The sequence below is a fragment of the Rhinatrema bivittatum genome, chromosome 5, assembly GCF_901001135.1.
Source record: "Rhinatrema bivittatum chromosome 5, aRhiBiv1.1, whole genome shotgun sequence".
Taxonomy (NCBI): domain Eukaryota; kingdom Metazoa; phylum Chordata; class Amphibia; order Gymnophiona; family Rhinatrematidae; genus Rhinatrema; species Rhinatrema bivittatum.
Genome location: NC_042619.1, coordinates 111,268,726 through 111,291,480, shown reverse-complemented (window position 1 = coordinate 111,291,480; position 22,755 = coordinate 111,268,726). Strand labels below are relative to the sequence as shown.

At 46.1% G+C, this 22,755-nt stretch overlaps 1 protein-coding gene across 1 annotated transcript in view; it reads left to right on the top strand.

The window, feature by feature from the left end:
• The window catches only part of TRPC4 (transient receptor potential cation channel subfamily C member 4), a 544,275-nt gene that overhangs the window by 518,778 nt on the left and 2,742 nt on the right, over positions 1–22,755 (top strand). The window contains 2 exon segments of the mRNA XM_029602745.1: positions 3,664–3,705; positions 19,825–19,914. Coding sequence (XP_029458605.1) covers positions 3,664–3,705; positions 19,825–19,914 — 132 coding nt within the window.

The following is a 22,755-nucleotide window of genomic DNA, read 5'->3' as shown; positions in this document are numbered from 1 at the left end:
TCCCAACTCTGAGCCTGACCGGTGGTCCTCTCGGGATCTTTCCCGTGGGCGTGGTCATCTGCCACTGGCCCAAAGATCCACCCACAACTATCACAAATAATAACAGGAGCTCTGCCTTTTAAAATTCCACAGTTTATGCCATAGAAGCAGGATTTACAGTCACATGCCCCCGCCCACTTAAAACTTGGCGCACATGTGTTCATGACCAGGCTATTTTATATCATGCACACATATGCTTGCATATGTTATAAATGTCCATGTTCCTGGGTGCGGTCCAATGTATGTACGCAAATGTGTACTCTTTTGCCAGTTTGAAAGTTACCAACTGTATGTATAGTCTAATATACCAAAATAGTGAAAAAAAACCCTTGAATCTTATTCTTAGTTTACACTAACTTAGAAGCCTTAAATTGGCTGAAAATTGGCTATGTTATGTTTCAAAACCAGCTTCAATGGCCATTACCCAACCAGTATAACATCTTTCAGTCATTCTATTTGCTCAGTGTTGAATCCCCTGTTTTGCTGAAATTTGAGGGCATTCCAGGATACTGCTGACCACAACAAGCAGAAGTTCAAGAATTATAGAGGATCACTGCCTAAAGCGATCTCAAATATTAGCTGCACTTACCAAGGAATTTGGGTGTAGTAATGGATAACAAGTTGTCATTCTGACCACATGTAAAGCAAGTTGTGAAAAACTCGTTTTTCAAACAACAGTTGTGGATTTAAAAATCACAGTACATTCATTGGTAATCTCATCCATTATTGTGTAATGCATTATATCTTGGTCTCCTCTATACCATAATGCACATTGATCAAATATCACTGACTACTGGTAATTTGGAGGGTTATATTAAATATCATCATGCTTGTATTTAAGGGAATAAATGGTTTTCTCCCTCCAGGTTTTAATGTGGATCTCAAACTGTACCGACCAATTAGGACATTAAAGTCTGTATCATAGGCCCTTCTGGACGTTCCTCCTTTTAGAATTGCTTGACTTGATGAATTGTGAGAGTATTTGTTTTATGTGCAAGGTCCCCTGTTATGGAAAGCATTGCCACAATTATTATAAAGGGAGGTAATCACTACCAAATTTAGGAAAATGTTAAAGACCATTTTATTTAAGCAAGTCTTTAATCTTTAAACATTGTGGTTGCTAAGGACGCAGTTAAGGGTAATGGTATGCATTAAGCTGTGTTTTGTGATTGTTAAATATATAGCAGCAAGTGCCTTTAATTGATGAAATGACCTGATGTTTACGATGTTTTTTAAAATTGTTTTATTATTTTAAGTGTTTTATTGTTTTACTGTTTGTTCTTACTAGCCTGATTATGAATGTTAATATGAAAATCACCTAGAAATGTTGATAGATGCTTTATAAATTTTTAACTAGCAACAAAATAATGTACAGCAAATAATTATACTGGGCAATAACAGTTTAACAAGCAAAATAGTTTTTTATTCTGTTTGTGCACACATCGATTGTGCAGCACAAGTATTCAATACCACAATAGACCAATGCTTATAGTTGGAAGACCCTAACATCAGGTCATTTCATCAATGCTTATAGTTGGAAGACCCCAACTATAAGCATTGGTCTATTGTGGTATTGAATACTTGTGCACAATCGATGTGTGCCCAAACAGAATAAAAAACTATTTTGCTTGTTAAACTGTTATTGCCCAGTATAATTATTTGCCGCACATTATTTTGCTGCTTATTACCTAAATGTGTGTGCTTCCTACTCCGCTCTCTCTTTGTGCTTTCGCCTTATACATTTTTAATACATAAATAAGGACAGGAAGATGGAAACTATGGTCCAAATAACTCAGGACCATAGAGGAAAAACTGAAGGCTGTTCTGGGATGGAAACAGGTTGAAAGCATAGCCCAGCATTGTTTGGTCTAGGATACCTGGCTCTGTCCTGCCTGCATGATCTCTTTAGCTGTAGAGCTTGCTGAGGTCATGCCTTCTGACTCCTTTGCTGTTCAAGAGTTTCTCACTCTTTCTTTGCTCTCACCCATTTTTCTCAGCCTTCCTCTCTGATATCCACTCCCCCCTAATTTTACCCTCTTGCATTATACCCCTTCTGTCTTTCTTTCCATCTTTGTTTCTCTGCTTTCTTCATCCCTTTGCTGCTACAACCAGAGGATCAACACAGGCTTCAAGTTAGGGAAAGAAGTGATTCTGACATTTCTGAACTGAACTTCATGTCGTATCAATCTAATACCACTTTCCAGGTGAAACATTTTCTGACTTAAAAAATCTGTATCAAATGCCATACTTTCTACTACAGTTTAGTACTTAAGGGCTGAATGCCGAAATAGGTCATACTCATTTCCATATTTGAATTTGTGGCCATGGTTATCTTACTGTAGGCCATGGTAGCAACCTTTACCATGATTTCTCAGTTGCCGTAAAGGCTTAGAGGTCAATGTTCAAAGGGGTGTAACCAGTTAATTAAGGACATAACTTACTAGATTAAAGCCTTTGAAAATTGACCTGGCTAACTGGCTAAATTTAACCAAAAACTTAACTAGGTGACTAAATGTATCCACTCAAATTCAAGGTAGGCCTGAAGGCAGGATTTGGTAGGGTTCAGTAAGAAAGTTAGGGAGTTAGCACTGAATTTCAGTGCTAGCTTACTAACTTGTCTGGCCAAATCTAGTTGCTGCAAGAGCAGGCCCAAATTTGGCTGTCAATTCTTGCTCCTTCCCTCCCTCTCTTTCTTCCTTCTATAAATTGTAAAAAAAAAAAAAAAAAAAAAAGTGCCCCACAGCCTGATTACTATGCCCTCCATCCCAACTTTAATAATTGCAAAAAGTGCCCCACAGTCTATTCCCATATGATCCCTCCCTCCTGACTGTCAAAATCATTTAAAAAATGTTCTATGGTATATTACTCTACCCTTCTTCCTCCTTGTAAGAATATTTGAAAACAATGACCCACATTCTGTTCTTCTAACCTCCCTTCCTCTTAACTTTGGGGGTAATTTTTAGCCAGTATAAAATCTAAGGGTATCTATTTTATATCCACAGTCTTTCATACTAATTTTCAAAGTGAAAAAAATGCACATTCTTTTTTTTTTTTTTTTAACATTATCCTGGGAAATCTACCAATGTACATTTAGACTTGAATTTTCACATACACTTTATAAATCTAAAAAGTATGCATGTAAGTCCAGCTCTACTCAGATCCTTCCCCCACCCCAGAATGCCTCTGAAATGCAGGAAAAAATATATGCATATAAGTTGTACATATTTATTTTTCTCCACATATTTGTACAGGCAATTTTACATCATTTAATATGCTAATTCATGTAAAAATGCTGCAGATTTAGTGGCAAAATTTCAGAAACTTTGCCACAGATTTTCTAACCCCTGAGTTGTTGCAGAAAACTGGGGGCTGTGGATAAATTGTTTGTGCTTAGGCTCTAAAAATGAGGCATAGGGTTAACTATCAGGGTAAGGTGGGAGAGGGTCTAGAAAACAATGGTTGCGAGTCACTATAGAAGCTACAAGTTGGAAGATGAGGGACTAAATCAGAAAGAGAGAGCAAACAAAAGAAAATATAAATTTAAGGGCATTAAATACCTTTGGTACAATTTATGAGAATTTGTCTCTCTTAAATATTTAACTTTTTGATACTGTTTTATTTCAGAGACGTGCAGCTGATAATTTGAGAAGACATCATCAATATCAGGTAGTATATCCTGTTACCATCTGATTATCTATAATGCTTTATGAACAAATAGGTACCAATTCTGTCAGAGTTAAGATTAATGGATATTAAAACAGCAGTGTCTTCTACAGGCATATTAAGTACGTTATTAAAATATATTCCATTACCTCTGAAAGTTTTCTGCATTTTTTCATCTACTTTTATTCCTTTTCATTTTTAAAGTCGTTTACTTTAACTAGGATTTCTATTCTTCTCTCTAGTCTGTCCATTGTAGTTAATATATCCCTGGATATTTTATTCTTTCCCTTTCGGATAGCCCTATAAGAATTGCATTATATTTAGGTAGGTAACGCCAGTCCTAGAATGCCACAAATAGGTCTGGTTTGCACTGCCTCCATTGTATGCAAATATATCTCATGCACATTTCATGTGGATATCCTGAAAATCAGACCTGTTTGTGGCACTCCAGGACCAGATTTGCCTACCCCTGCATTATATAAAACACTAAATACAGTAAGGGGTTGATTTTAAGACCCGCATGCCTGTGTATCCATGTGCGCACGGTTCCCAGCATGGTCACATGGATGCGCTGATTTTATACATGTGTGCACCGGCACACACATGTTATAAAATCCAATGGTCGCGTGCACATGTGCGCCAGATTTTAAAATCTGCATGTGCATGTGTGGGCGGCCTGCAACTCCCGCGCACGGGGGTGGAATTTTATAACTTACGTGTGGCGACACAATCAGCCAGTCCCCAGTTCCCTTCCAATCCGCTCCTATTAAGGAGCGGACTGGGAGGAAAATTCCCTACCCCTAACCCAACCCTTCCTTTCTTTTCCCCTCTCCTCCCTGACCCCTGACTTAACCCTACCTAGACCCTAATCTTTTCTTTTATATGGTGCTGTCCTGACCTGCCTCCCACCCCTCCCTACCCAGACCACGCCCTCTGGGCCGCCGTTTTCAGCAGGCCCGGCATTTTGGCATCTAACGGGGGTTATGCGCATGGCTGGGCCTGTTGTAAAATGTGTTCAGCACGAGCAAGGCCTGGCAATGTGCATAATCCCCAAAATTTACGCACGTGGCCCTTTTAAAATCGAGCCTTAAGAGAGGAGTGAGTAGAAATTTGACAGATATCAGCATTGAACTGGCTGATATATTTGAAGTGGATCATCAATAATTATTTTTCAAAGTACAAGTCTACTAATTCTGAGAAATGTGGTAGTGGGCATATCAACTGAACTATGTAAATAGAAGGAAGGAAGATTACTATGGAGGCAAAGGTGTTGCCATGGGGTGGCAAGTGTCACCCCCAAAAAATGGATTGCTACCCCAGATTTATACATTAGATTGAGCAGGGATAAGCCAAGCTCCTTCCCTGATCTGATGCAGAGATAGAGTACCATCAGCAGCAGACCTTTAAATCTAGATCTCTCACTCCCCAGCTGGCAATAGAAGTCACATTTAAGCAAATGTCATCTCCTACTGCTGTGGGAGACGGCCCCTTATCAGCAACAGATGATGTTGCTTAAAAATGACTTCTGCTGCCACCCACTGGACCATAACTATGATAGATTTAGAAGAGTGGCATTGCCTTCTCCCCGCAAACATAAGAGGACCCTGTTGGCTGCCGTGGAACTCATCATGTGTGGCTGAAGAACAATGAAATGGGATCCAGCAGCCATTAGCAGACCCCATCCCATTGATGGTTGAAGATAGAGAGAAACTTGGCAGGCTGCCCCAGAACCCATCCCATGATGAACAAAGAGAAGTGAGATGGGATCCAACGGTCACCAGCAGACCCTCGTCCTCTAATGGCTGAAGATAGAGAATCAAGCAGGCCACTGCAAAGCCCATCCCAAGGCAGCCAAAAAGAAAAGAGTGGCTACCTGAAAGCCATGAACAGACTCCATCCCACTGGTGGCTGATAATAGAGAGAGAACACTTGGCTACTGCCAGCAGACCCCTATCCCACTGGTGGATGAAGAAGAGGCCCAGAAGAGAGGGAGAGGGTGTGTGTATATGTGAGTGTGTGTGTGTTCGAGAGAGGATGTGCATATGTATGTGTCTGTGTGTGTATATGTGTGAGTGGGAAGACTATGTGTGATGTGAGAGAGAGAGAGGGAAGCTGGGTATGTGTTGGTATGTGTGTGTGTGTGTGAGTGAGTGACAGAGAATTTGTATAGGTGTGCGTGACAGAGGATCTGTTTGTGTGTTGCTGTGTGTGTGTGTGTGTTTATGTATGTTTTGGAGAGAAAAGCTGTGTGTTTATGTGGGAGAGAGAAGCTGTATGTATGTGTGTGTGTGTGCGTGAGAGAGAGAGAGTGAGAGAGGCTGTGTTTGTATTTGAGAATGCTGTGTGTGTGTGGCTGTGTACGTATGTTTGTGAGGCTGTGTATGTGTGTGCATGTGTATGTCTGAGTGTTAGAGGTTGTGTGTGTGATTGTGTGTGTGCGTGTGTTTGAGAGAAATGACTGTACCATCCCCTCCCCTCCTCTACTAATCCATAACAACCTCAAGGCATCCCAGATGCATCAAAAGATCCCAGATATGGAGAGATTAATTTTTTAAATCCTCATTTGTTTTAATTAGTGTGCGGTGTTTGATGTGTTTACCAATTTGAAATATTTTATTGGTGTTTGGGAAATTTTGGATATTCAATTCATCAATTGTTTTGAAAAATGCATTATTTTTATGAGTATAGTTTTACTATTGTGATTGATGCTTTATATTTCTTGATTTTAATGCTTGATGTTTTATGAAGAATAGTGATAGTTCTTTTTTTCCAGTGTTGCACTGCATGCAGAGTCTGGCTTGTTGTGGTTTTCCAGTTCAGTTTGCATACTTTATAGTTACTTTATTCTGCTTTTGTTGAGGGTCTGTGTTCTGCATGTGTGACTGAAGTGAGGGATTCTGCTAATGTATAGCTTCTGTAAGGATCTGTTGCAGTACAACTTGTTATGTTTTATACATAAAAGATATATTGTTCCAGATCCAGTGTAATATTACAATGCTGTCATTCCTAGTTAGGATTTTTGCTGTTTAATTCTGGCATGTGTGGTGTTATAATAATGCAGGGATGGTTTATTTTTTATTTTTTTGTCAGGGTTTTGTTTAACTTCACAAAGGGGGTAATTTTCAAAGGAGTTACGCGCATAAATGTAACTACTATTGTAGCAATTTTCAAAAGCCATTTACTCATGTAAAGTGCACTTATGCGAATAAATCCTATGGACGATTCAATGGCATATATTGTAGCAATTTTCAAAAGCCCACTTACTCGAGTAAAGTGCATTTACATGCGTAAAACCCAGATTTACGCATGTAAATGCTTTTTAAAATCAGACCCAAAGTGTCTTGCAGTTTAAGGTATTTTTATTTATTTATTTATTTAAACAATTTTCTATACCATCGTTAAGTTAAGTAACCATAACAATGGTTTACAGAAGGGCATGATGAAAGAGAAATATGGGTGGTATAGATTTTAAATTACTCATGTGCCATCATATTATGGTAACAATTTAAAATAATAGACTGCTGTGGGAATGGGTGTGATTTGTGGAAATGTTACTTTGGCTTGTGCCCCCCCCCCCCCATCACCCCCCCAAATAATTCTGTCTAGAGATACCACCATATGGGGCAATGTTCAAAGCCATTTTCCTGGGTAAATGGCAATTTACACAGGTATATTGACTGCCTGAAAATTGCCCTTTCTTGATCCAGCTAAAAGTATACACAGACTTCCATAACATCTGCACTTTTAGCTCAATAGGCAGATCTGTAAGACTGTTCAGCTTGGAGAAGAGATGGCTGAGAGGGGATATGATAGAGGTCTACAAAATCATGAAAGGACTTGAATGGGTAAATGTGAAAGAATTATTCACTCTTTCAGATAATACAAAGACTAAGGAGCACTCCATGAATTAGCAAGTAACACATTTAAAACAAATCAGAGAACATTATTTTTCACTTAATGCACAATTAAGCTCTGGAATTCATTGCCAGAGGATGTAGTTAAAGCAGTTAGTGTAGCTAGGTTTAAAAAAAGGTTTGAATAAGTTCCTGGAAGAGAAGTCCATAAACTGCCATTAATCAATAGAGAATAGCCACTGCATTTTGCCGACATTAGTAGCATGGGAGCTATTTAATTTTGGGTACTTGCCAGGTACTTGTGGACTTGGATTGGCCACTGTTGGAGACAGGATACTGGACTTGATAGACCCTGGATCTGACCCAGTATAGCATATCTTGTTATGCTCAGGCTTGTGAACCCTTGGCCGACGGGAGGATGGTATACCTTTCGGAAGATCCGTAGGTTCTCTCGTCGGGTGGCGAGGCAGAGCAGAAGACGGGACCAGCTGACCCTCGACACTGGAGACTGAGGTGACTGCGGAGGTGGATGAAGAGACGAGAAGAGGAGCTGTGTCTTCACCACTGGAAGTCCGTGATCCCCCCAGGAGTAACCAGTAGGGACCCAGACCGCTGGGACTTAGGCGGACCTTTGAGAGGTCAAGGTATCGGTGCAAGTGCTGACTGGAGCTTTGCCTTGGAAGCCCACGGTCCTCCCGGGAGGAGCCCATAGGGACCCGGACTGCTGGGACTTAGGTGGGCCCTTGGAGACGGTAGTCTAGAAGGAGTCCTAGGTCGAGAGCCAGAGGGTCGTCGCTCACCAGTCCGAGGTCACACACTGAGGGATCACCACTTGCCAGTCCGAAGTCACACACCAGAGAATCACCGCTTGCCAATCCGAAGTCACACACCAGAGAATCACCGTAAGCCAATCCGAAGTCAGGAACCGGGAGCATCAAGATGAAACAGGAACAAGATCCAAAGCTCAAGGAACTCACCGAAGCAAGCAGACTAGACAGCGCTGGAGGACGTTGCCAAGTCACTGAATGAGCAGAGGAAGCTTCCCTTTATACTTCCCCTGCTCAGGCTGATCAAGAACAGGTGAAGCTGGTTAAAGGGATCAGGTCCCTTTAAATTAGTAAAGGAGGTGCGGCCTCGTGCCTAAGGATGGCGGCGACGGCCATCTTTGATTTCCCCCGCAGAGGAGAGACACCGCTGGACTCCACGAGGGGGGAGCAGGACGGCTACCCCTGCAGTGAGCAGCACTGAGGGCCTTGCTGACGCGACGGCCCGAGTCAGAGCCCTCCCCCGGGGCTCCCGTGGTGGAGGAATGCCGCGGGCAAGGTAGGGGGCCATGGTTGTGGTCTGACATGGCCACGGAACACAACAGTACCCCCCTCTTTAGGGTGCTTCCCCGGAGGCCTGGGTTTAGCCGGGTGATCTTTGTGGAACTGCTCCAACAAATTCCAGTCCAGGATGTTAGCCAATGACTTCGAGGAGTTTTCTTCAGGGCCAAAACCCTCCTACGCTATCAGGTACTCCCACTTTTTCCTGTGTTTCCTCACATCTAAGACCTCTCGGACCTGATAGGTGAGGTTATCTTCGGAGGCAACAGGTTGAGGGGTCGGAGGCGTGCTGGAAGGCCACAATAATACCAGAGGCTTCAGGAGGGAGATGTGGAACGTGTTGTGAATCTTGAGAGACGGGGGAAGATGAAGTTGATATGAGACAGCACCCACCTGTCGGATGATGGGGAACGGCCCGATGAATCGCGGGGCCAGTCACGATGAGGGCAGCTTCAAGCGGATGAACTGCATGCTTAACCAAACCTTCTGGCCCAGCTTGAGAGGCGGCTATGGCCTTCTGCACTGGTCAGCTTATCTTTTAGCTGCCTGGCCTGCCTTGATCAGGGCATGTTGCGTGGATATCCACAGGCGGTGCAACTCATCAGCGGAGAGTTGAGCTATCGGGGATGTAACTGTGATGGGAACAGGCAGTGGTGGATGTGGCTGTTTCCCATACACTATCTGAAACGGGGAGGATCCCGTAGCCGCGGAGATATGTGAATTTAGCGCAAATGCGGCCCAGGGTAGCAGGCTAGCCCAGTCATCCTGTTTCTCATTGACATACAGACGAAGGAATTGTTTCAAAGTCTGGTTTGTTCTCTCTGCAAGACCATTGGTCTGTGGATGGTATGCGGACGTGTAATCTAGGGTGACGTCGAATTTCTGGCAGAGAGCCCTCCAGAATTTGGCGGTATATTGCGGTCCTCGACCCGACAGGATGCCTTTCGGTAAGCCGTGAAGCCTGAAGATGTGCTGGACGAACAGCTGTGCCAGCTGTGGTACGGACGGCAATCCTGGAAAAGGCATGAAGTGTGACATCTTGCTAAAGCGGTCGACAACCACCCATATTACCGTGTTGCCATTGGATAGTGGCAGGTCCACCACAAAGTCAGTTGCCACATGGGTCCACGACTCAGAAGGCGCAGGTAATGGCTGAAGTAAGCCTGGAGTCGAACCGGAGATCCTCTTGTGGCGAGCACAGGTCTGGCAGGACTCCACATAAGCCCGGACATCCTTATCTACCTTTGGCCACCAGTAGTACCGACGCAGGGTCTGCAACTTGCGGGATTGCCCTGGGTGGCTGGAACAGTGGGAATCGTGAGCCCATGCCAGCATTTTGTCCGCAAGCGTGGTGGAACTAAAGTTTTCCCGGGTGTAATGGTTGTGGTAGCAGACAGGAGGATACGGGATGGCTCAATGATATATTGTGGTTCCTCAGAACCTTCCGTTGAATTAAATACCTGTGATAGGGCATCAGCCTTAACATTCTTCCCAGCCAGTCTGTATCGGAGGATAAAATTGAAACGGGTGAAGAACAGGGCCCACCGGGCTTGTCGTGGGTTGAGTCGTTGTGCCTGGTGCAAGTACTCTAAATTCTTGTGGTCTGTGAAGACCGTAAACTGGTGTTGTGCCCCCTCCAGCCATGGGCACCACTCTTCTAAGGCCACCTTGATGGCCAAGAGCTCCTTGTCACCAATGGCATAGTTCCGCTCAGCAGGCGAGAACTGGTGGGAGAGGAAGGCACACGGACGTAGCTTATGGCCTTCAGAGGCCTGGCTGAGGACGGCCCCTACTCCCTCTGAGGATGCATCCACCTTGATAAAAAATGGTCGCTGTGGATCCGGATGCCGAAGGCATGGTTGTTGCATGAATGCCTCCTTGAGACGACGAAAGGCGGCCTCTGCTCCCGGAGGCCACCTTTTGGGATCCGCGCCTTTCCGGGTCAGGGCTGTCATCGGGGCAACGATGGACGCATAGTGAGGGATAAAAGACCGGTAATAGTTTGCGAAGCCCAGAAACATTTGGAGTGCCTTGAGCCCTGACGACTGTGACCATTCCCAAACGGCTCTTAGCTTTTGCGGATCCATGTGGAATCCCTGACTGGAGACTATATATCCCAGGAAGGGAAGAGGCTCCTGCTCAAACAGGCACTTTTCAAGCTTCGTATACAACTTACGTTCCCTGAGGCATTGTAAAACTTGGACAACATGCCGGCGGTGGGCAGCCAGAGTGTCGGAGAGAATCAAGATGTCATCTAAATATACAACCACGCACTGGTACAAGAGGTTGAGGAGTATCTCATTCATGGTATTCTGGAATACTGCGGGGGCATTACAGAGCCCGAACGGCATCACCAAATACTCATAGTGGCAGTCTCAGGTATTGAAGGCTGTCTTCCATTCATCACCCTCCTTAATTCGAATGAGGTTGTAAGCCCCTCGGAGGTCAAACTTGGAAAAGATCCTCGCACCTTGTAGCCGGTCAAAGAGCTCAGAGATGAGAGGCAAGGGATAATGGTCCTTGACCGTTATAGCATTCAAGCCCCGGTAGTCTGCGGGGGACTTTGACTTCCGAATTGAGCCCCTCTCCAAGTTTTCTCTGATATACTCATTCATGGCCTGCGTCTCTGCAGGTGAGAGGGAGTAGGTGCGACCTCGAGGAGGCTCGGTGCTAGGGAGGAGGTTGATGACACAATCGAAGGATCGATGAGGTGGAAGAATCTCGGCCTTTTGCTTCGAGAACACATCTGCATATGAGGCATAGGGGGCCGGCAGGCCTGGAAGACTGGTGGAGGCCACGGAGCAGGAGACTGGGATTACTGATTGAAGGCATTTACCATGACAGCCCGGACCCCAACGGGTCAGCTGTAAAGTCTTCCAGTCAAACTGGGGGCCGTGTTCCTGGAACCACGGAAGGCTCAAGACTACCGGGTGAATCGAATGCTCCAGGACGTGGAACGCCATCTCTTCACGATGAAGGAGCCCAGCCCTTAACTGGGTGGATTCTGTGATGTGGGTCACTCGACCCGGGAGGGGTCTCCCTTGAATAGAAGAGATGACCAGAAGAGCTGGGATACGGGCCAGTGGAAATTTCAGGTGCTCCACCAATTTTTGCATTATGAAGTTGCCGCCGGCGCCTGAGTCGACCAGGGATAACGTATGAAACTCACCCACTGGTGACGTTAGCGCCACTGGTAACGTTAATGGAGGTGCTGATGAAGATGAGCCTAGGAAGAGACCTCCCCCAGGTCCTAGGCATGAAAGTTTTCCGATCGCGCAGGGCATACAGCTATCCGGTGGCCCACTGTGCCTCAATAAAAACAGAGGTCCTTCTTTATTCGTTGATGGCGTTCGCGAGAGGACAATTTCCCACATCCCACTTCCATGGGTTCATCGGGTAGAGATCGGGAGGTTCCCGACCTACCCTTGGGCAAGGGCAAATGCCGAGGGTGTCTGGACGGAGTTGCGGCTTTAGATGTCGTCTGGGCCTCTTGGTGGTGCTCCTGATGGCGCCGATCTATGCAGCCTGCCAAGTCGATCAAGGCGTTCAAGGATCTCGGTATCTCTCGTCCCGTGAGCTCGTCTTTAATTTGGGGACTCAGCCCCTGATAGAAGATAGTGTGGAGGCATTTGGAGCCCAAGCCGAGCTCCGAAGAGAGGGCCCGAAGGTCTATGGCGTATTCCGCCAATGTCCTCGAGCGTTGACGTAACTGCAGCAGTCTCGGGCCTGCCGAAACTTCTTGAGTCAGATCTCCGAAGTTTATCCGGAACAACTCCCAAAACTCCCTGAGGTTCCTTAGAACGGGATCGTCCCTTTCCCACAGAGGGGAAGCCCACTCTAGGGCATTCCCTTCAAGAAGAGCCAGGATAAAGGTGGTCTTGGTGATGTCATCTGGAAAGAAGGCGGCCTGCAGGCGGAAGTGCATGTTGCACTGGTTCATGAAATCCCTGCAGGCCCGAGGATCCCCAGAGAACCGTGGCGGTGTGAGCAGGCGGATTACCGGCCGACCCCCAGAAGCCATAGGCGGAGAGGGCAGCGAAGGGTTTATAGGACCCAACGCATCGAAACACTGGTTTAAGCTCTGTACTGAGGAAACCAGGGCATCCAGGTTTTTTTGCTGGTCCACCAGGCGCTGGGCCATTCCCGGAATGGCCTGGCGGGTGGATGCCTCTGCCGGGTCCATGGACTTGGCAATATCTTATGCTCAGGCTTGTGAACCCTTGGCCGATGGGAGGATGGTATACCTTTTGGAAGATCCGTAGGTGCTCTCGTCGGGTGTCGAGGCAGAGCAGAAGACGGGACCAGCTGACTCTCGGCACTGGAGACTGAGGTGACTGCGGAGGTGGATGAAGAGACAAGAAGAGGAGCTGTGTCTTCACCACTGGAAGTCTGCGATCCTCCCAAGAGGAGCCCGTAGGGACTCAGACCGCTGGGACTTAGGCGGACCTTTGAGAGGTCAAGGTATCAGTGCAAGGGCTGACTGGAGCTTCGCCCTGGAAGCCCGTGGTCCCCCCGGGAGGAGCCCTTAGGGACCCAGAATGCTGGGACTTAGGTGGGCCTTTGGAGACGGTAGTCTAGAAGGAGTCCTAAGTCGAGAGCCAGAGGGTCGTCGCTCACCAGTCCGAGGTCACACACTGAGGGATCACCACTTGTCAGTCCGAAGTCACACACCAGAGAATCACCATAAGCCAATCCGAAGTCAGGAACCGGGAACACCAAGACGAAACAGGAACAAGATCCAAAGCTCAAGGAAGTCACCGAAGCAAGCAGACTAGACAGCGCTGGAGGACGTTGCCAAGTCACTGAATAAGCAGAGGAAGCTTCCCTTTATACTTCCCCTGCTCAGGCTGATCAAGAACAGGTGTAGCTGGTTAAAGGGATCAGGTCCCTTTAAATTAGTAAAGGAGGCATGGCCTCACGCCTAAAGATGGCGGCAGCCATCTTTGATTTCCCCCGCAGAGGAGAGATGCCGCTGGACGCCGTGAGGGGGGAGCAGGACAGCTCCCCCTGCAGCGAGCAGCACTGAGGGCCACGCTGACGCGACGGCCTGAGTCAGAGCCCTCCCCCAGGGCTCCCGTGGTGGAGGAACGCCGCGAGCAAGGTAGGGGGCCGTGGTCGTGGTCTGCCAAGGCCGCAGAACACAACATATCTTATGTTCTTACATAGGAAAACTATTTTGTATGCATTGTATTTTCTAATCAAAAAGTGCTATTTTCTATTTAAATTTCACCCACACAAAACCCAGGTGCAAAGTGTACTGGTACCTTATGCAGCAGTGTCTTTAGACAGAAATATTTGGGGTGGCAAAAGGGGAGCAAGCCAAGAATGGAGGAGGGCAAGCCAAAGTAACATTTACATATCACACCCCCTGCCATTAAATTGGTATAAAAGATACAATAAGAAAAATTCTAAAGGTCTTTCTGTGCAATTTAAAAAGAAAACCAGACAGTTTCAACCTCCCAGTCAAACAATTATTTGATAGCCTCTTTCAACCAATTTTTCTATATACATATGATAGTGAAGTCTAAAGCAGCAATTCTCAACTGGTATGTCGCGAGACACCAGTGTGTCGTCAAGCACAAGCAGGTGTGTCGCGGCTCCCGGTGTCTCACTGCCCCAGTTACTTCCCTTCACCCCAGGTGGAGATTGGCCTTTCAGGGGATCAGTCTTCCCCAGTAGGCCGATGCAGTTGGTAGCGGAGTAAAGTTGCGTGCCGCTGCCAGAGGCCAGGCCAATGGTGGCTGAAGAGCAGAGAGACGCTGCTTGCCGCCCAGAGGCCAGGTCGGTGGGGGCTGAAAAGCAGAGTGATGCTGCTTTCCACCGCCGGAGGCCAGGCCAGGCTTATTGGGCCAAACAATGAGAAGAGTCTCCACGGGAGAGAGGAAATTTGCTTGTGTGTGTATGTGAAGGGCAGCTTTTTGTGTGTGTATGTGTGTGAATGGCAGCTTTGTGTGTGTGGTAGAATGGGTGCCTGGGTGTTCTTATGGCCAGGTGCCAGGTTCTTATGGCCTGGATTGGCCACTGTTGGAAACAGGATGCTGGGCTTGATGGACCCTTGGTCTGACCCAGTATGGCATTTTCTTATGTTCTTATGTTCTTATGTGTGTGAGTGGCAGCTTTGTGTGTGTGTGTGTGTGTGTGTGTGTGGTAGAATGGATGCCTGGGTGTGTGAGTAGATGCTTTGTGTGTGAGTGTGGTAGAATGGGTGCCTGGGCATGTGAGTGAGAGCTTGTGTATGAGGTAGAATGAGTGCCTGGGTGCGTGACTAGCAGCTTTGTGTGTGTGTGTGTGGTAGAATGGGTGCCTGGGTGTGTGAGTAGATGCTTTGTGTGTGTGTGTGTGTGGTAGAATGGGTGCCTGGGCATGTGAGTGAGAGCTTGTGTATGAGGTAGAATGAGTGCCTGGGTGTGTCAGTGGCAGCTTTGTGTGTGTGTGGTAGAATGGGTACCTGGGTGTGTGAGTGGCAGCTTTGTGTATGTGTGTGGTAGAATGGGTGCCTGGGTGTGTGAGTAGAAGCTTTGTGGGTGTGTGTGTGGTAGAATGGGAGCAAGAGTATTTGTGTATGATTGAGAGCTTGTATGTAACTGAGAGAGCATGTGTGTGATTGAGAGACTGGTTGGAGGTGATGTGTTTTTGTAAGACTGCTCAAGGAGGTGATGTGTTTCTGTGTGAGAGACAGAGACTGGTCAGGGACATGACATGTGTGTGAGAGACAGAGACTAGTCAGGAAGATGACTGGTGTGTGTGTGTGAGAGATGGTCAGGGAGGTGAATGGTGTGTGCGTGAAAGACAGAGACTGGTCAGGGTGGTGACTGGTGTGTGAGAGAGGCAGACTGGTCAGGGAGGTGACTGGTGTATGTATGAGAGACAGAGACTGGTGAGGAAGGTGACTGGTGTGTGTGTGAGGAAGAGAGACTGGTCAGAGAGATGACTGGTGTGTGTGTGTGTGTGTGTGAGAGAGAGAGAGACTAGTCAGGGAGGTTATTGGTGTGTGTGGGAGGAAGAGAGACTGGTTAGGGAGGCGACTGGTGTGTATGAGTGACAGGTTGTGGGCCCTAAGGAAGAGAATCATGAGGAGAGAGCTTCAGCAGCCACTGCTGCTTCTGGTGTGTGCCATTGGCCTGCAAGGGAAAGGCTAGGAGAGTTGCTGGTGAGTGTAAGTAAAGGTGCTTTTTAAGCTCATTTTTCTTGATTGACTGCCATTTTAATTATTGGGTATTATGTGATGTGTCTGCTGTTTTGAAATATTTTATTGATATTTGGACAATTTTTAATAATTGTTATGAGTTTTTAATTGTTCATCAGTTGTTTTGTAACATTTATTAGTATAGCTTTATAATTATTTCTGTGTGGGGATCTATAGAAGCTTGGCTTGTTCTGTTTTCCTAATAGGAGGTATTTTAGTGTTTAGGGCCTGGTTTAATATTTGTAGTGCTGCCTTTTCATAAGTTGGGTTGTTACTGTGAGTGTGTTCCATAATACAGGTGTAACTTTGTGTGAATTAGTTTGTGTGCATTATTGCAGATCCTGGGACTATGTTAGGTGCTATATTTCTCTTTCCATTTCTCCAGGTTTGCACTGCATGCAGAGTGGCTTGTTTGGTTTTCCACTCCAGTTTCTGTCTCCATATTTATAATTTGTGGTATTTCTGAACTTGGTGAAGGTCAGTTCTGGGTGTGTGACCGAGGTGAGGTATTTTACTAGCATGTAGGCATTTGTATCAATCTTATTTGTTGTGTTTTCTCAATAGGACATGCATTAGTGGTAAATTACTGTCTTTTCGTAAGGAGGGCTATTGTGCCTGCCAGTAAAGAGAGTTTGTTTTGCTTTTACTGAGATGTCATCAGAACCAGAATATCTTTTTTTGTATGGTGAGTTGTATCGGTAATGCCCTAGTTCTGCTTTGCACCCATTGTTGGGGGTCGAGGGGGTTCCTGAGGATACAGATTGTATGTTTACATTTAACCTATGATGGTCACATGTTCAGTGTGCCACACATGTGTCTGATGTGTCCCAGCCGAAAAAAGGTTGAGAACCACTGGTCTAAAGTCTATACAAGAAGAGAGAGAATTTCAATATAAATCCTGCACTTCCAGTTTTGTAACACAATCTAGATCCACAGAAGGTTCCCCAACAACAGACATAGGATGTAGACCCTTGCAATTCACAATACAAAAAAAAAATACCTTTCAAATTCTGTTGTTACCTCAGCAACAGTGGCACAAGAACATTTCGCTGCCAACTACTTTGTGAAATAATACAAAACTCTTAACAAAAAGAAACTTAGAACCTATACAGCAGACCAGTCATACTGTTACAGCACTAACTGTAAGGATTTAAACAGTCAGCCTGAGATTGTCCTGGATTAGTGGGGAAGGGGAAGGGTGCACAGACTTTAGCCTCTCTCTCTCAAAAACACATTAACACATGTTCATTTACTCTTTCACACACACTCACATATATATTCTCACTCATACTCCCTCACATATACATGCTCACTCACTGGCTCCCTTATCATCACACACACATGAACAGCTCTCACTTACACACTCTACCACTCTGTCTCCTTCACACAAACACACACACACACACAGAGGCTATTTTACACTTAATGGCTCTCTTTCTCTCATACACGTACATACATGCCCTCTGTCTCTCTCTCTCTTGCTCTCAAATACACACACAGAGAGACTCTTATGCGCTCTCTCTCTTACAAACATGGTCACATTCTCTCTGATCCTTATGCACAAACAGACTTTTGCTCACTTTCACTAATATATACCCACAACTCCTTCTCTCTCTCTTACACACATACACAGCACACAGTCTCTCTCTCCTTTTACACACACATACACAGGCTCTCGCTGTTTCATACACATACACACAGGCATTCTCTCTAATAGACACACACAGGCTCTCGTATATATATATATGCTCATACTCTCTCATACACACACAGACACACACACACACCACACAGTCTTGCTCAAACTCAGTCTCTGTCTTGCACAAACACATGCTCTCTAACTTTTAGTGACTCTCTCACCCTCATGAGCACATATAGTCCATCTCACACTTAGTGGCTCTCTCTGCCTAACACATACCTACACTACATTCTGCTAAAACTTTCCTACTTCTTGTGCACCACAATAGAGAGAAGGGAGCAGGATGAGGCAGGAAAACCAAACTTCTTGAAAAACAACTCTTTCACATTGCGTGGTTATTTTTCCCTCATTTATACACACATGTGCTCTCTCTCGCTCTCTCTCTTTCGCACTCTTTCTCTCCCTCTTACATATACACATAAATGCAGACAGATAGGCTCCCTCACACACACACACACACACACAGACAAGCAGGCTCCATCTCTCTTTCATACACACACACACACACACACACACACATGCATGCAGACAGACATGATCCCTCACACACAGACAAACAGACATACAGGCAGGTAAGCTCCCTCACAAACACACACATTCAGGCAGGCAGGCTTCCTCAAACAGACCAATACAAACACACATACACACAAGCAGGTTCCCTCATGCTTAGGCTCCCTCTCACACACACACACACACACGCAGATAGGCTCCATCAATACACTGCTTAAAATGTACAATCCTCAATGGGCACTTAGGTCCTCCCAATTCCGATTACATACTGTTCCCTCAATCAAGTCTGCTTGACTTGATGAGATGCAAGTGAGGACTTTTTCCATCGCTGGCCCTGTTACGTAGAAAAATCTTCCAGAATGTTTAAGGTTGATAACCTGTACCAAGTTGTTCAAAAATATGCTCAAAACATTATTTATTTATGTATTTATTGAAGAAAAACTTATAACCTGCACATTCCATGGATAGTACACCGCAGTTTACAATAATACAGGCATAAGCTATGTATAAAATAACAATGTAGCAACAGTTAAGAACAGAAAAACAAATAAATTAAGTAAGAAGACTAAATAAAAACAAATAAATTAAATAGAGCTCATATTAGTTTGATAAGCCTGCAGAAATAAGTAAGTTTTCAACACTTTCTTAAAAGATATCCAAGAGGAAGCTGTGCAGATGGATTCAGATAAGGAATTAGTATTTGACCATCTCAACACTTACTATATTTTTGACATGACATTTCTGTTTTTACTCATCTGTATATTGTTTGTTTCGATTTTATGCTTGTAATCTTGTGAACTGTCTTGAACTCTGTCTTGTCAGTTTATAAATGTTTTAAAATAAAATAAACACACACAGGCACAGGCAGGCTCCCTCTTACACACAGGCACAGGCAGGCTTCCTCACACACACACACACACACACACACACAACCAATAGCACAAGCCCTGGAATCTATTGTGCTCTCCTTCTTCTTTTTTCAGGCACAGACGGCATGGTATCCTTTGGCAGATCAACCGGATCTCCATCTTCCCTCGCTGCCATGTTTGGGGTGGGGGGGGGGGGGGCAAAAGGCAGAAGCCCCTTCTGCTGCTTCTCCTTATTTTTGTCTCTGCAGGACCTGCACGTTCTCTATGCTGTTTTTCTTCATTTTGTACACTCACAGGCTGGCAAACGAGGAGGAACGGCAGAGCGGTGTACCTGATTTGGGTCTGAGTGGTTCATGGATTGAGGTGTGGCATGCGCAGCCTCAGGAGGAGCAATGCACGGCCATGCATGCCATACCTCCGTCCCTCCGAGGGAACAGTGTCATGGCGACCCTATCTGAAACTGGGGTGAAAAAGGAGTGGCAATCCATTTTTATGGGTTGGCATATGCCGCCCCATAGCGATGTCTGTGACTTTTTGCTCATGGGCAATTTTCAAAAGAAAAGCATGTGCAGCTGGATGAGGAGATTGAAAATTGTCTCTTATATGTTTTAAGTTTTATCAGAATTAACTGCATGGCAGTGCCGCTTTACCTGTGTACAGTGTATGTTTTTGGTTTTAGGAAGTTATGAGGAATCTAGTGAAGAGATACGTTGCAGCAATGATCAGAGATGCTAAAAAAGAAGAAGGTCTTACAGAAGAGAATTTTAAGGTAATCCTGGCTATTAAGGCCTTTTTAACAATTTCGGGCAACAATTTATACTCCTGTTACATAAAGAGGGTGATTTAAACGATAGTAAAGTCTGCAGGCACTTTTTGCCAGCAGGCTTTCCACAGATTTTTCAAAGCATAAGTATCTGCATGCTTTCATTTTGAAAATTCTCAGAAAGCACGCTCACAAACTCCCCCGCAGAAAGGTAAACCTGCATATAGATTTACACAAAGGGAGCCCAATTTTCAATAGTCTGTCAAACTCACCAAATGCACGCATAAGTCAGCAAGTGGAGATCTATGCTAGTTTTCTAAAATATTGGGTATTTCTGCCATGAGAGTACGTGAATACATTTGCCATACAGGAACATGCATACTTTACCCATTTTATAAAATTACGCACATAGGGGTAGATTTTACAAAATTACGCACACGCGTACTTTTGTTCGCGCACCAGGCGCAAACAAGAGTATGCGGGATTTTAATAGATATGCACGTAGCTACGCGTATCTGTTAAAATCTGGGATCGGTGCCCGCAAGGCTGAGCAAAATCAGCAGCCTGCGCGTGCTGATCGCACAGCTGGCCTCCGTTCCCTCCGCCTCCCCCCACCTTCCCCTCCCTTCCCCTACCTAACCCACCCCCCAGCCCTATCTAAACCCCCCCACACCTTTATTCCAGAAGTTACGCCTGCTCAAGGCAGGCGTAACTCATGCACATGGGCCGGCTCCCGGCGCGCCATGTTCCAGTCCAGGGGCTGGTCCGGAGGCCGCGGCCATGTCCCCAGGCTGGAACCACGCCCATGGCCCCGCCCCCAGAATGCCCCTGGATGATGCGCTGCCGCAACATGCCCATGACATGCCCCGGCACGCCCCCCAGGAAAGCCCCAGGACTTACGCGCATCCCGGGGCTTGCGCACGCCGCCGAGCCTATGCAAGATAGGCTCAGCGTGCTCAGGGGGGGTTTGGGACAGGTTTTCGGGGGTTACATGCGTCGTATGACATAGTGAGGGCAAAGGTAGCGCAGGCGCCATTTTGAATATTGGCAATACGGCTCGCATGCAGGAGGTCGCTCCCGCACTCCCGCTGGACTTTTGGCAAGTCTTGTGGGGGTCAGGAGGCCCCCGCAAGCTGGCCAAAAGTCCCTGGGGGTCCAGCGGGGGTCTGGGAGCGATCTCCTGCACTCGTGACGTCGGGTGACAGGAACCAAAATGGCGCTGGTGCCATTTTGGTTCCTGTCACCCGACGTCACGAGTCGGGGTGACAGGAACCAAAATGGAGCACCAGATGGCCGGCGCCATCTTTACAATAAGATGGCGCCGGCCATCTGGTGCTCCTACCATGTGACAGGGGCCAGCCAATGGCACGGATACCCTGTCACATGGTAAGGGCAAAGGGCCATCGGCGCCATCTTTATGAGTGGCAGCCGATGTCCCGAGAAAGGGAGATCGCTCCCGGGACCACCACTGGACCACCAGGTAATTTTAAAATGTTTTGGGGGATCGGGAGGGTGGGGGAAGCTAAGGGGTCATTTTTAAAGGGTTGGGTGGGTTGTTTTTTTTATCGGGCCATCGGCGCCATTTTTGAGTGGCAGACAAAATGGCGCCGATGGCTCGAGAGCGGGAGATCGGTCCCCGCGCCCCCACTGGACCACCAGGTACTCGTAAAAAGTTTTGGGGGGGTTCGGGAAGGTGGGGTAAGGGATTAGTTTTATAGGGTCGGGCCTCACTAAAAAAAATTAACGATGTGAATCGGAACCGATTCCGATTCACATCTCCACTGATCAGATTTTTTTCTCCCTCCAGCTGAACCCGATCATTAAGACGATCGGGCACATGATTCACATCCCTAGTACCTGGTGGTCCAGTGGGGATCCCGGGAGCGATCTCCCGCTCTCGGGCCGTCGGCTGCCACTAATAAAAATGGCGCCGATGGCCTTTGCCCTTACAATGTGACAGGGTATCCGTGCCATTGGCCGGCCCCTGTCACATGAAGGGAGCATTGGATGGCCGGCACCATCTTTAAAAATGGTGCGGGCCATCCAGTGCTCCTACCATGTGCCACTGGGTGAGAGCAGTTTATAGGACTCTTGGGGTCTGCAGAGGAAAGGGAGATGGGCATGATCTTAATAGGGTGGATTTAGAAAGAATGAATGTTCCCATGCTACCTGGTAGGGGAGGGAAGGGGGAAATTTTGTTTCATTTTTTTGTTTTGTTTTGGAGGGGCATTTTCCCCACAAATTTTGTTTCATGTAATATTTATTTTGTTTCTTTTGTTTAAAAAAACAACAACATTGACCCCCCCCCAAAAAAAAAACAAAACATGGCTTTTATTTTCCACATTTTTTAGCATTCTATTTTAACTAACCTTCTGAAGGGAAAGAAGGCTTATGAGATCTCTGTGCATCTCTGTTTGATTTTCAGGAGGAGTCAGGGAGGACAGCTGTATTTATTTTTTCAGATCCATACATATCCATGGACTGCACATGTGCATCCTGCAAAGTAGGGATGTGAATTGGGCTTTGGAAGATTGAAAATATCGTACGATATTTTAAAAATTGTCAGAAATCGGGGGCTCCCCCAAAACGATAGGAAAACCCCACAAAATTGTTCGTGGGGGTTCTCTTATCGTTTTGGGGGAAGGTGGGAAAAACGGCACACAAAAATAACCCCTAAACCCACCCCGACCCTTTAAAACTAATCCCTTAGCTTCCCCCACCCTCCTGACCCCCCCAGAAAAACTTTTTACAGGTACCTGGTGGTCCAGTGGTGGTCCCGGGATCGATCTCCTGCTCCAGGGCCGTCAGCTACCACTAATCAAAATGGCGCCGATGGCCCTTTGTTCT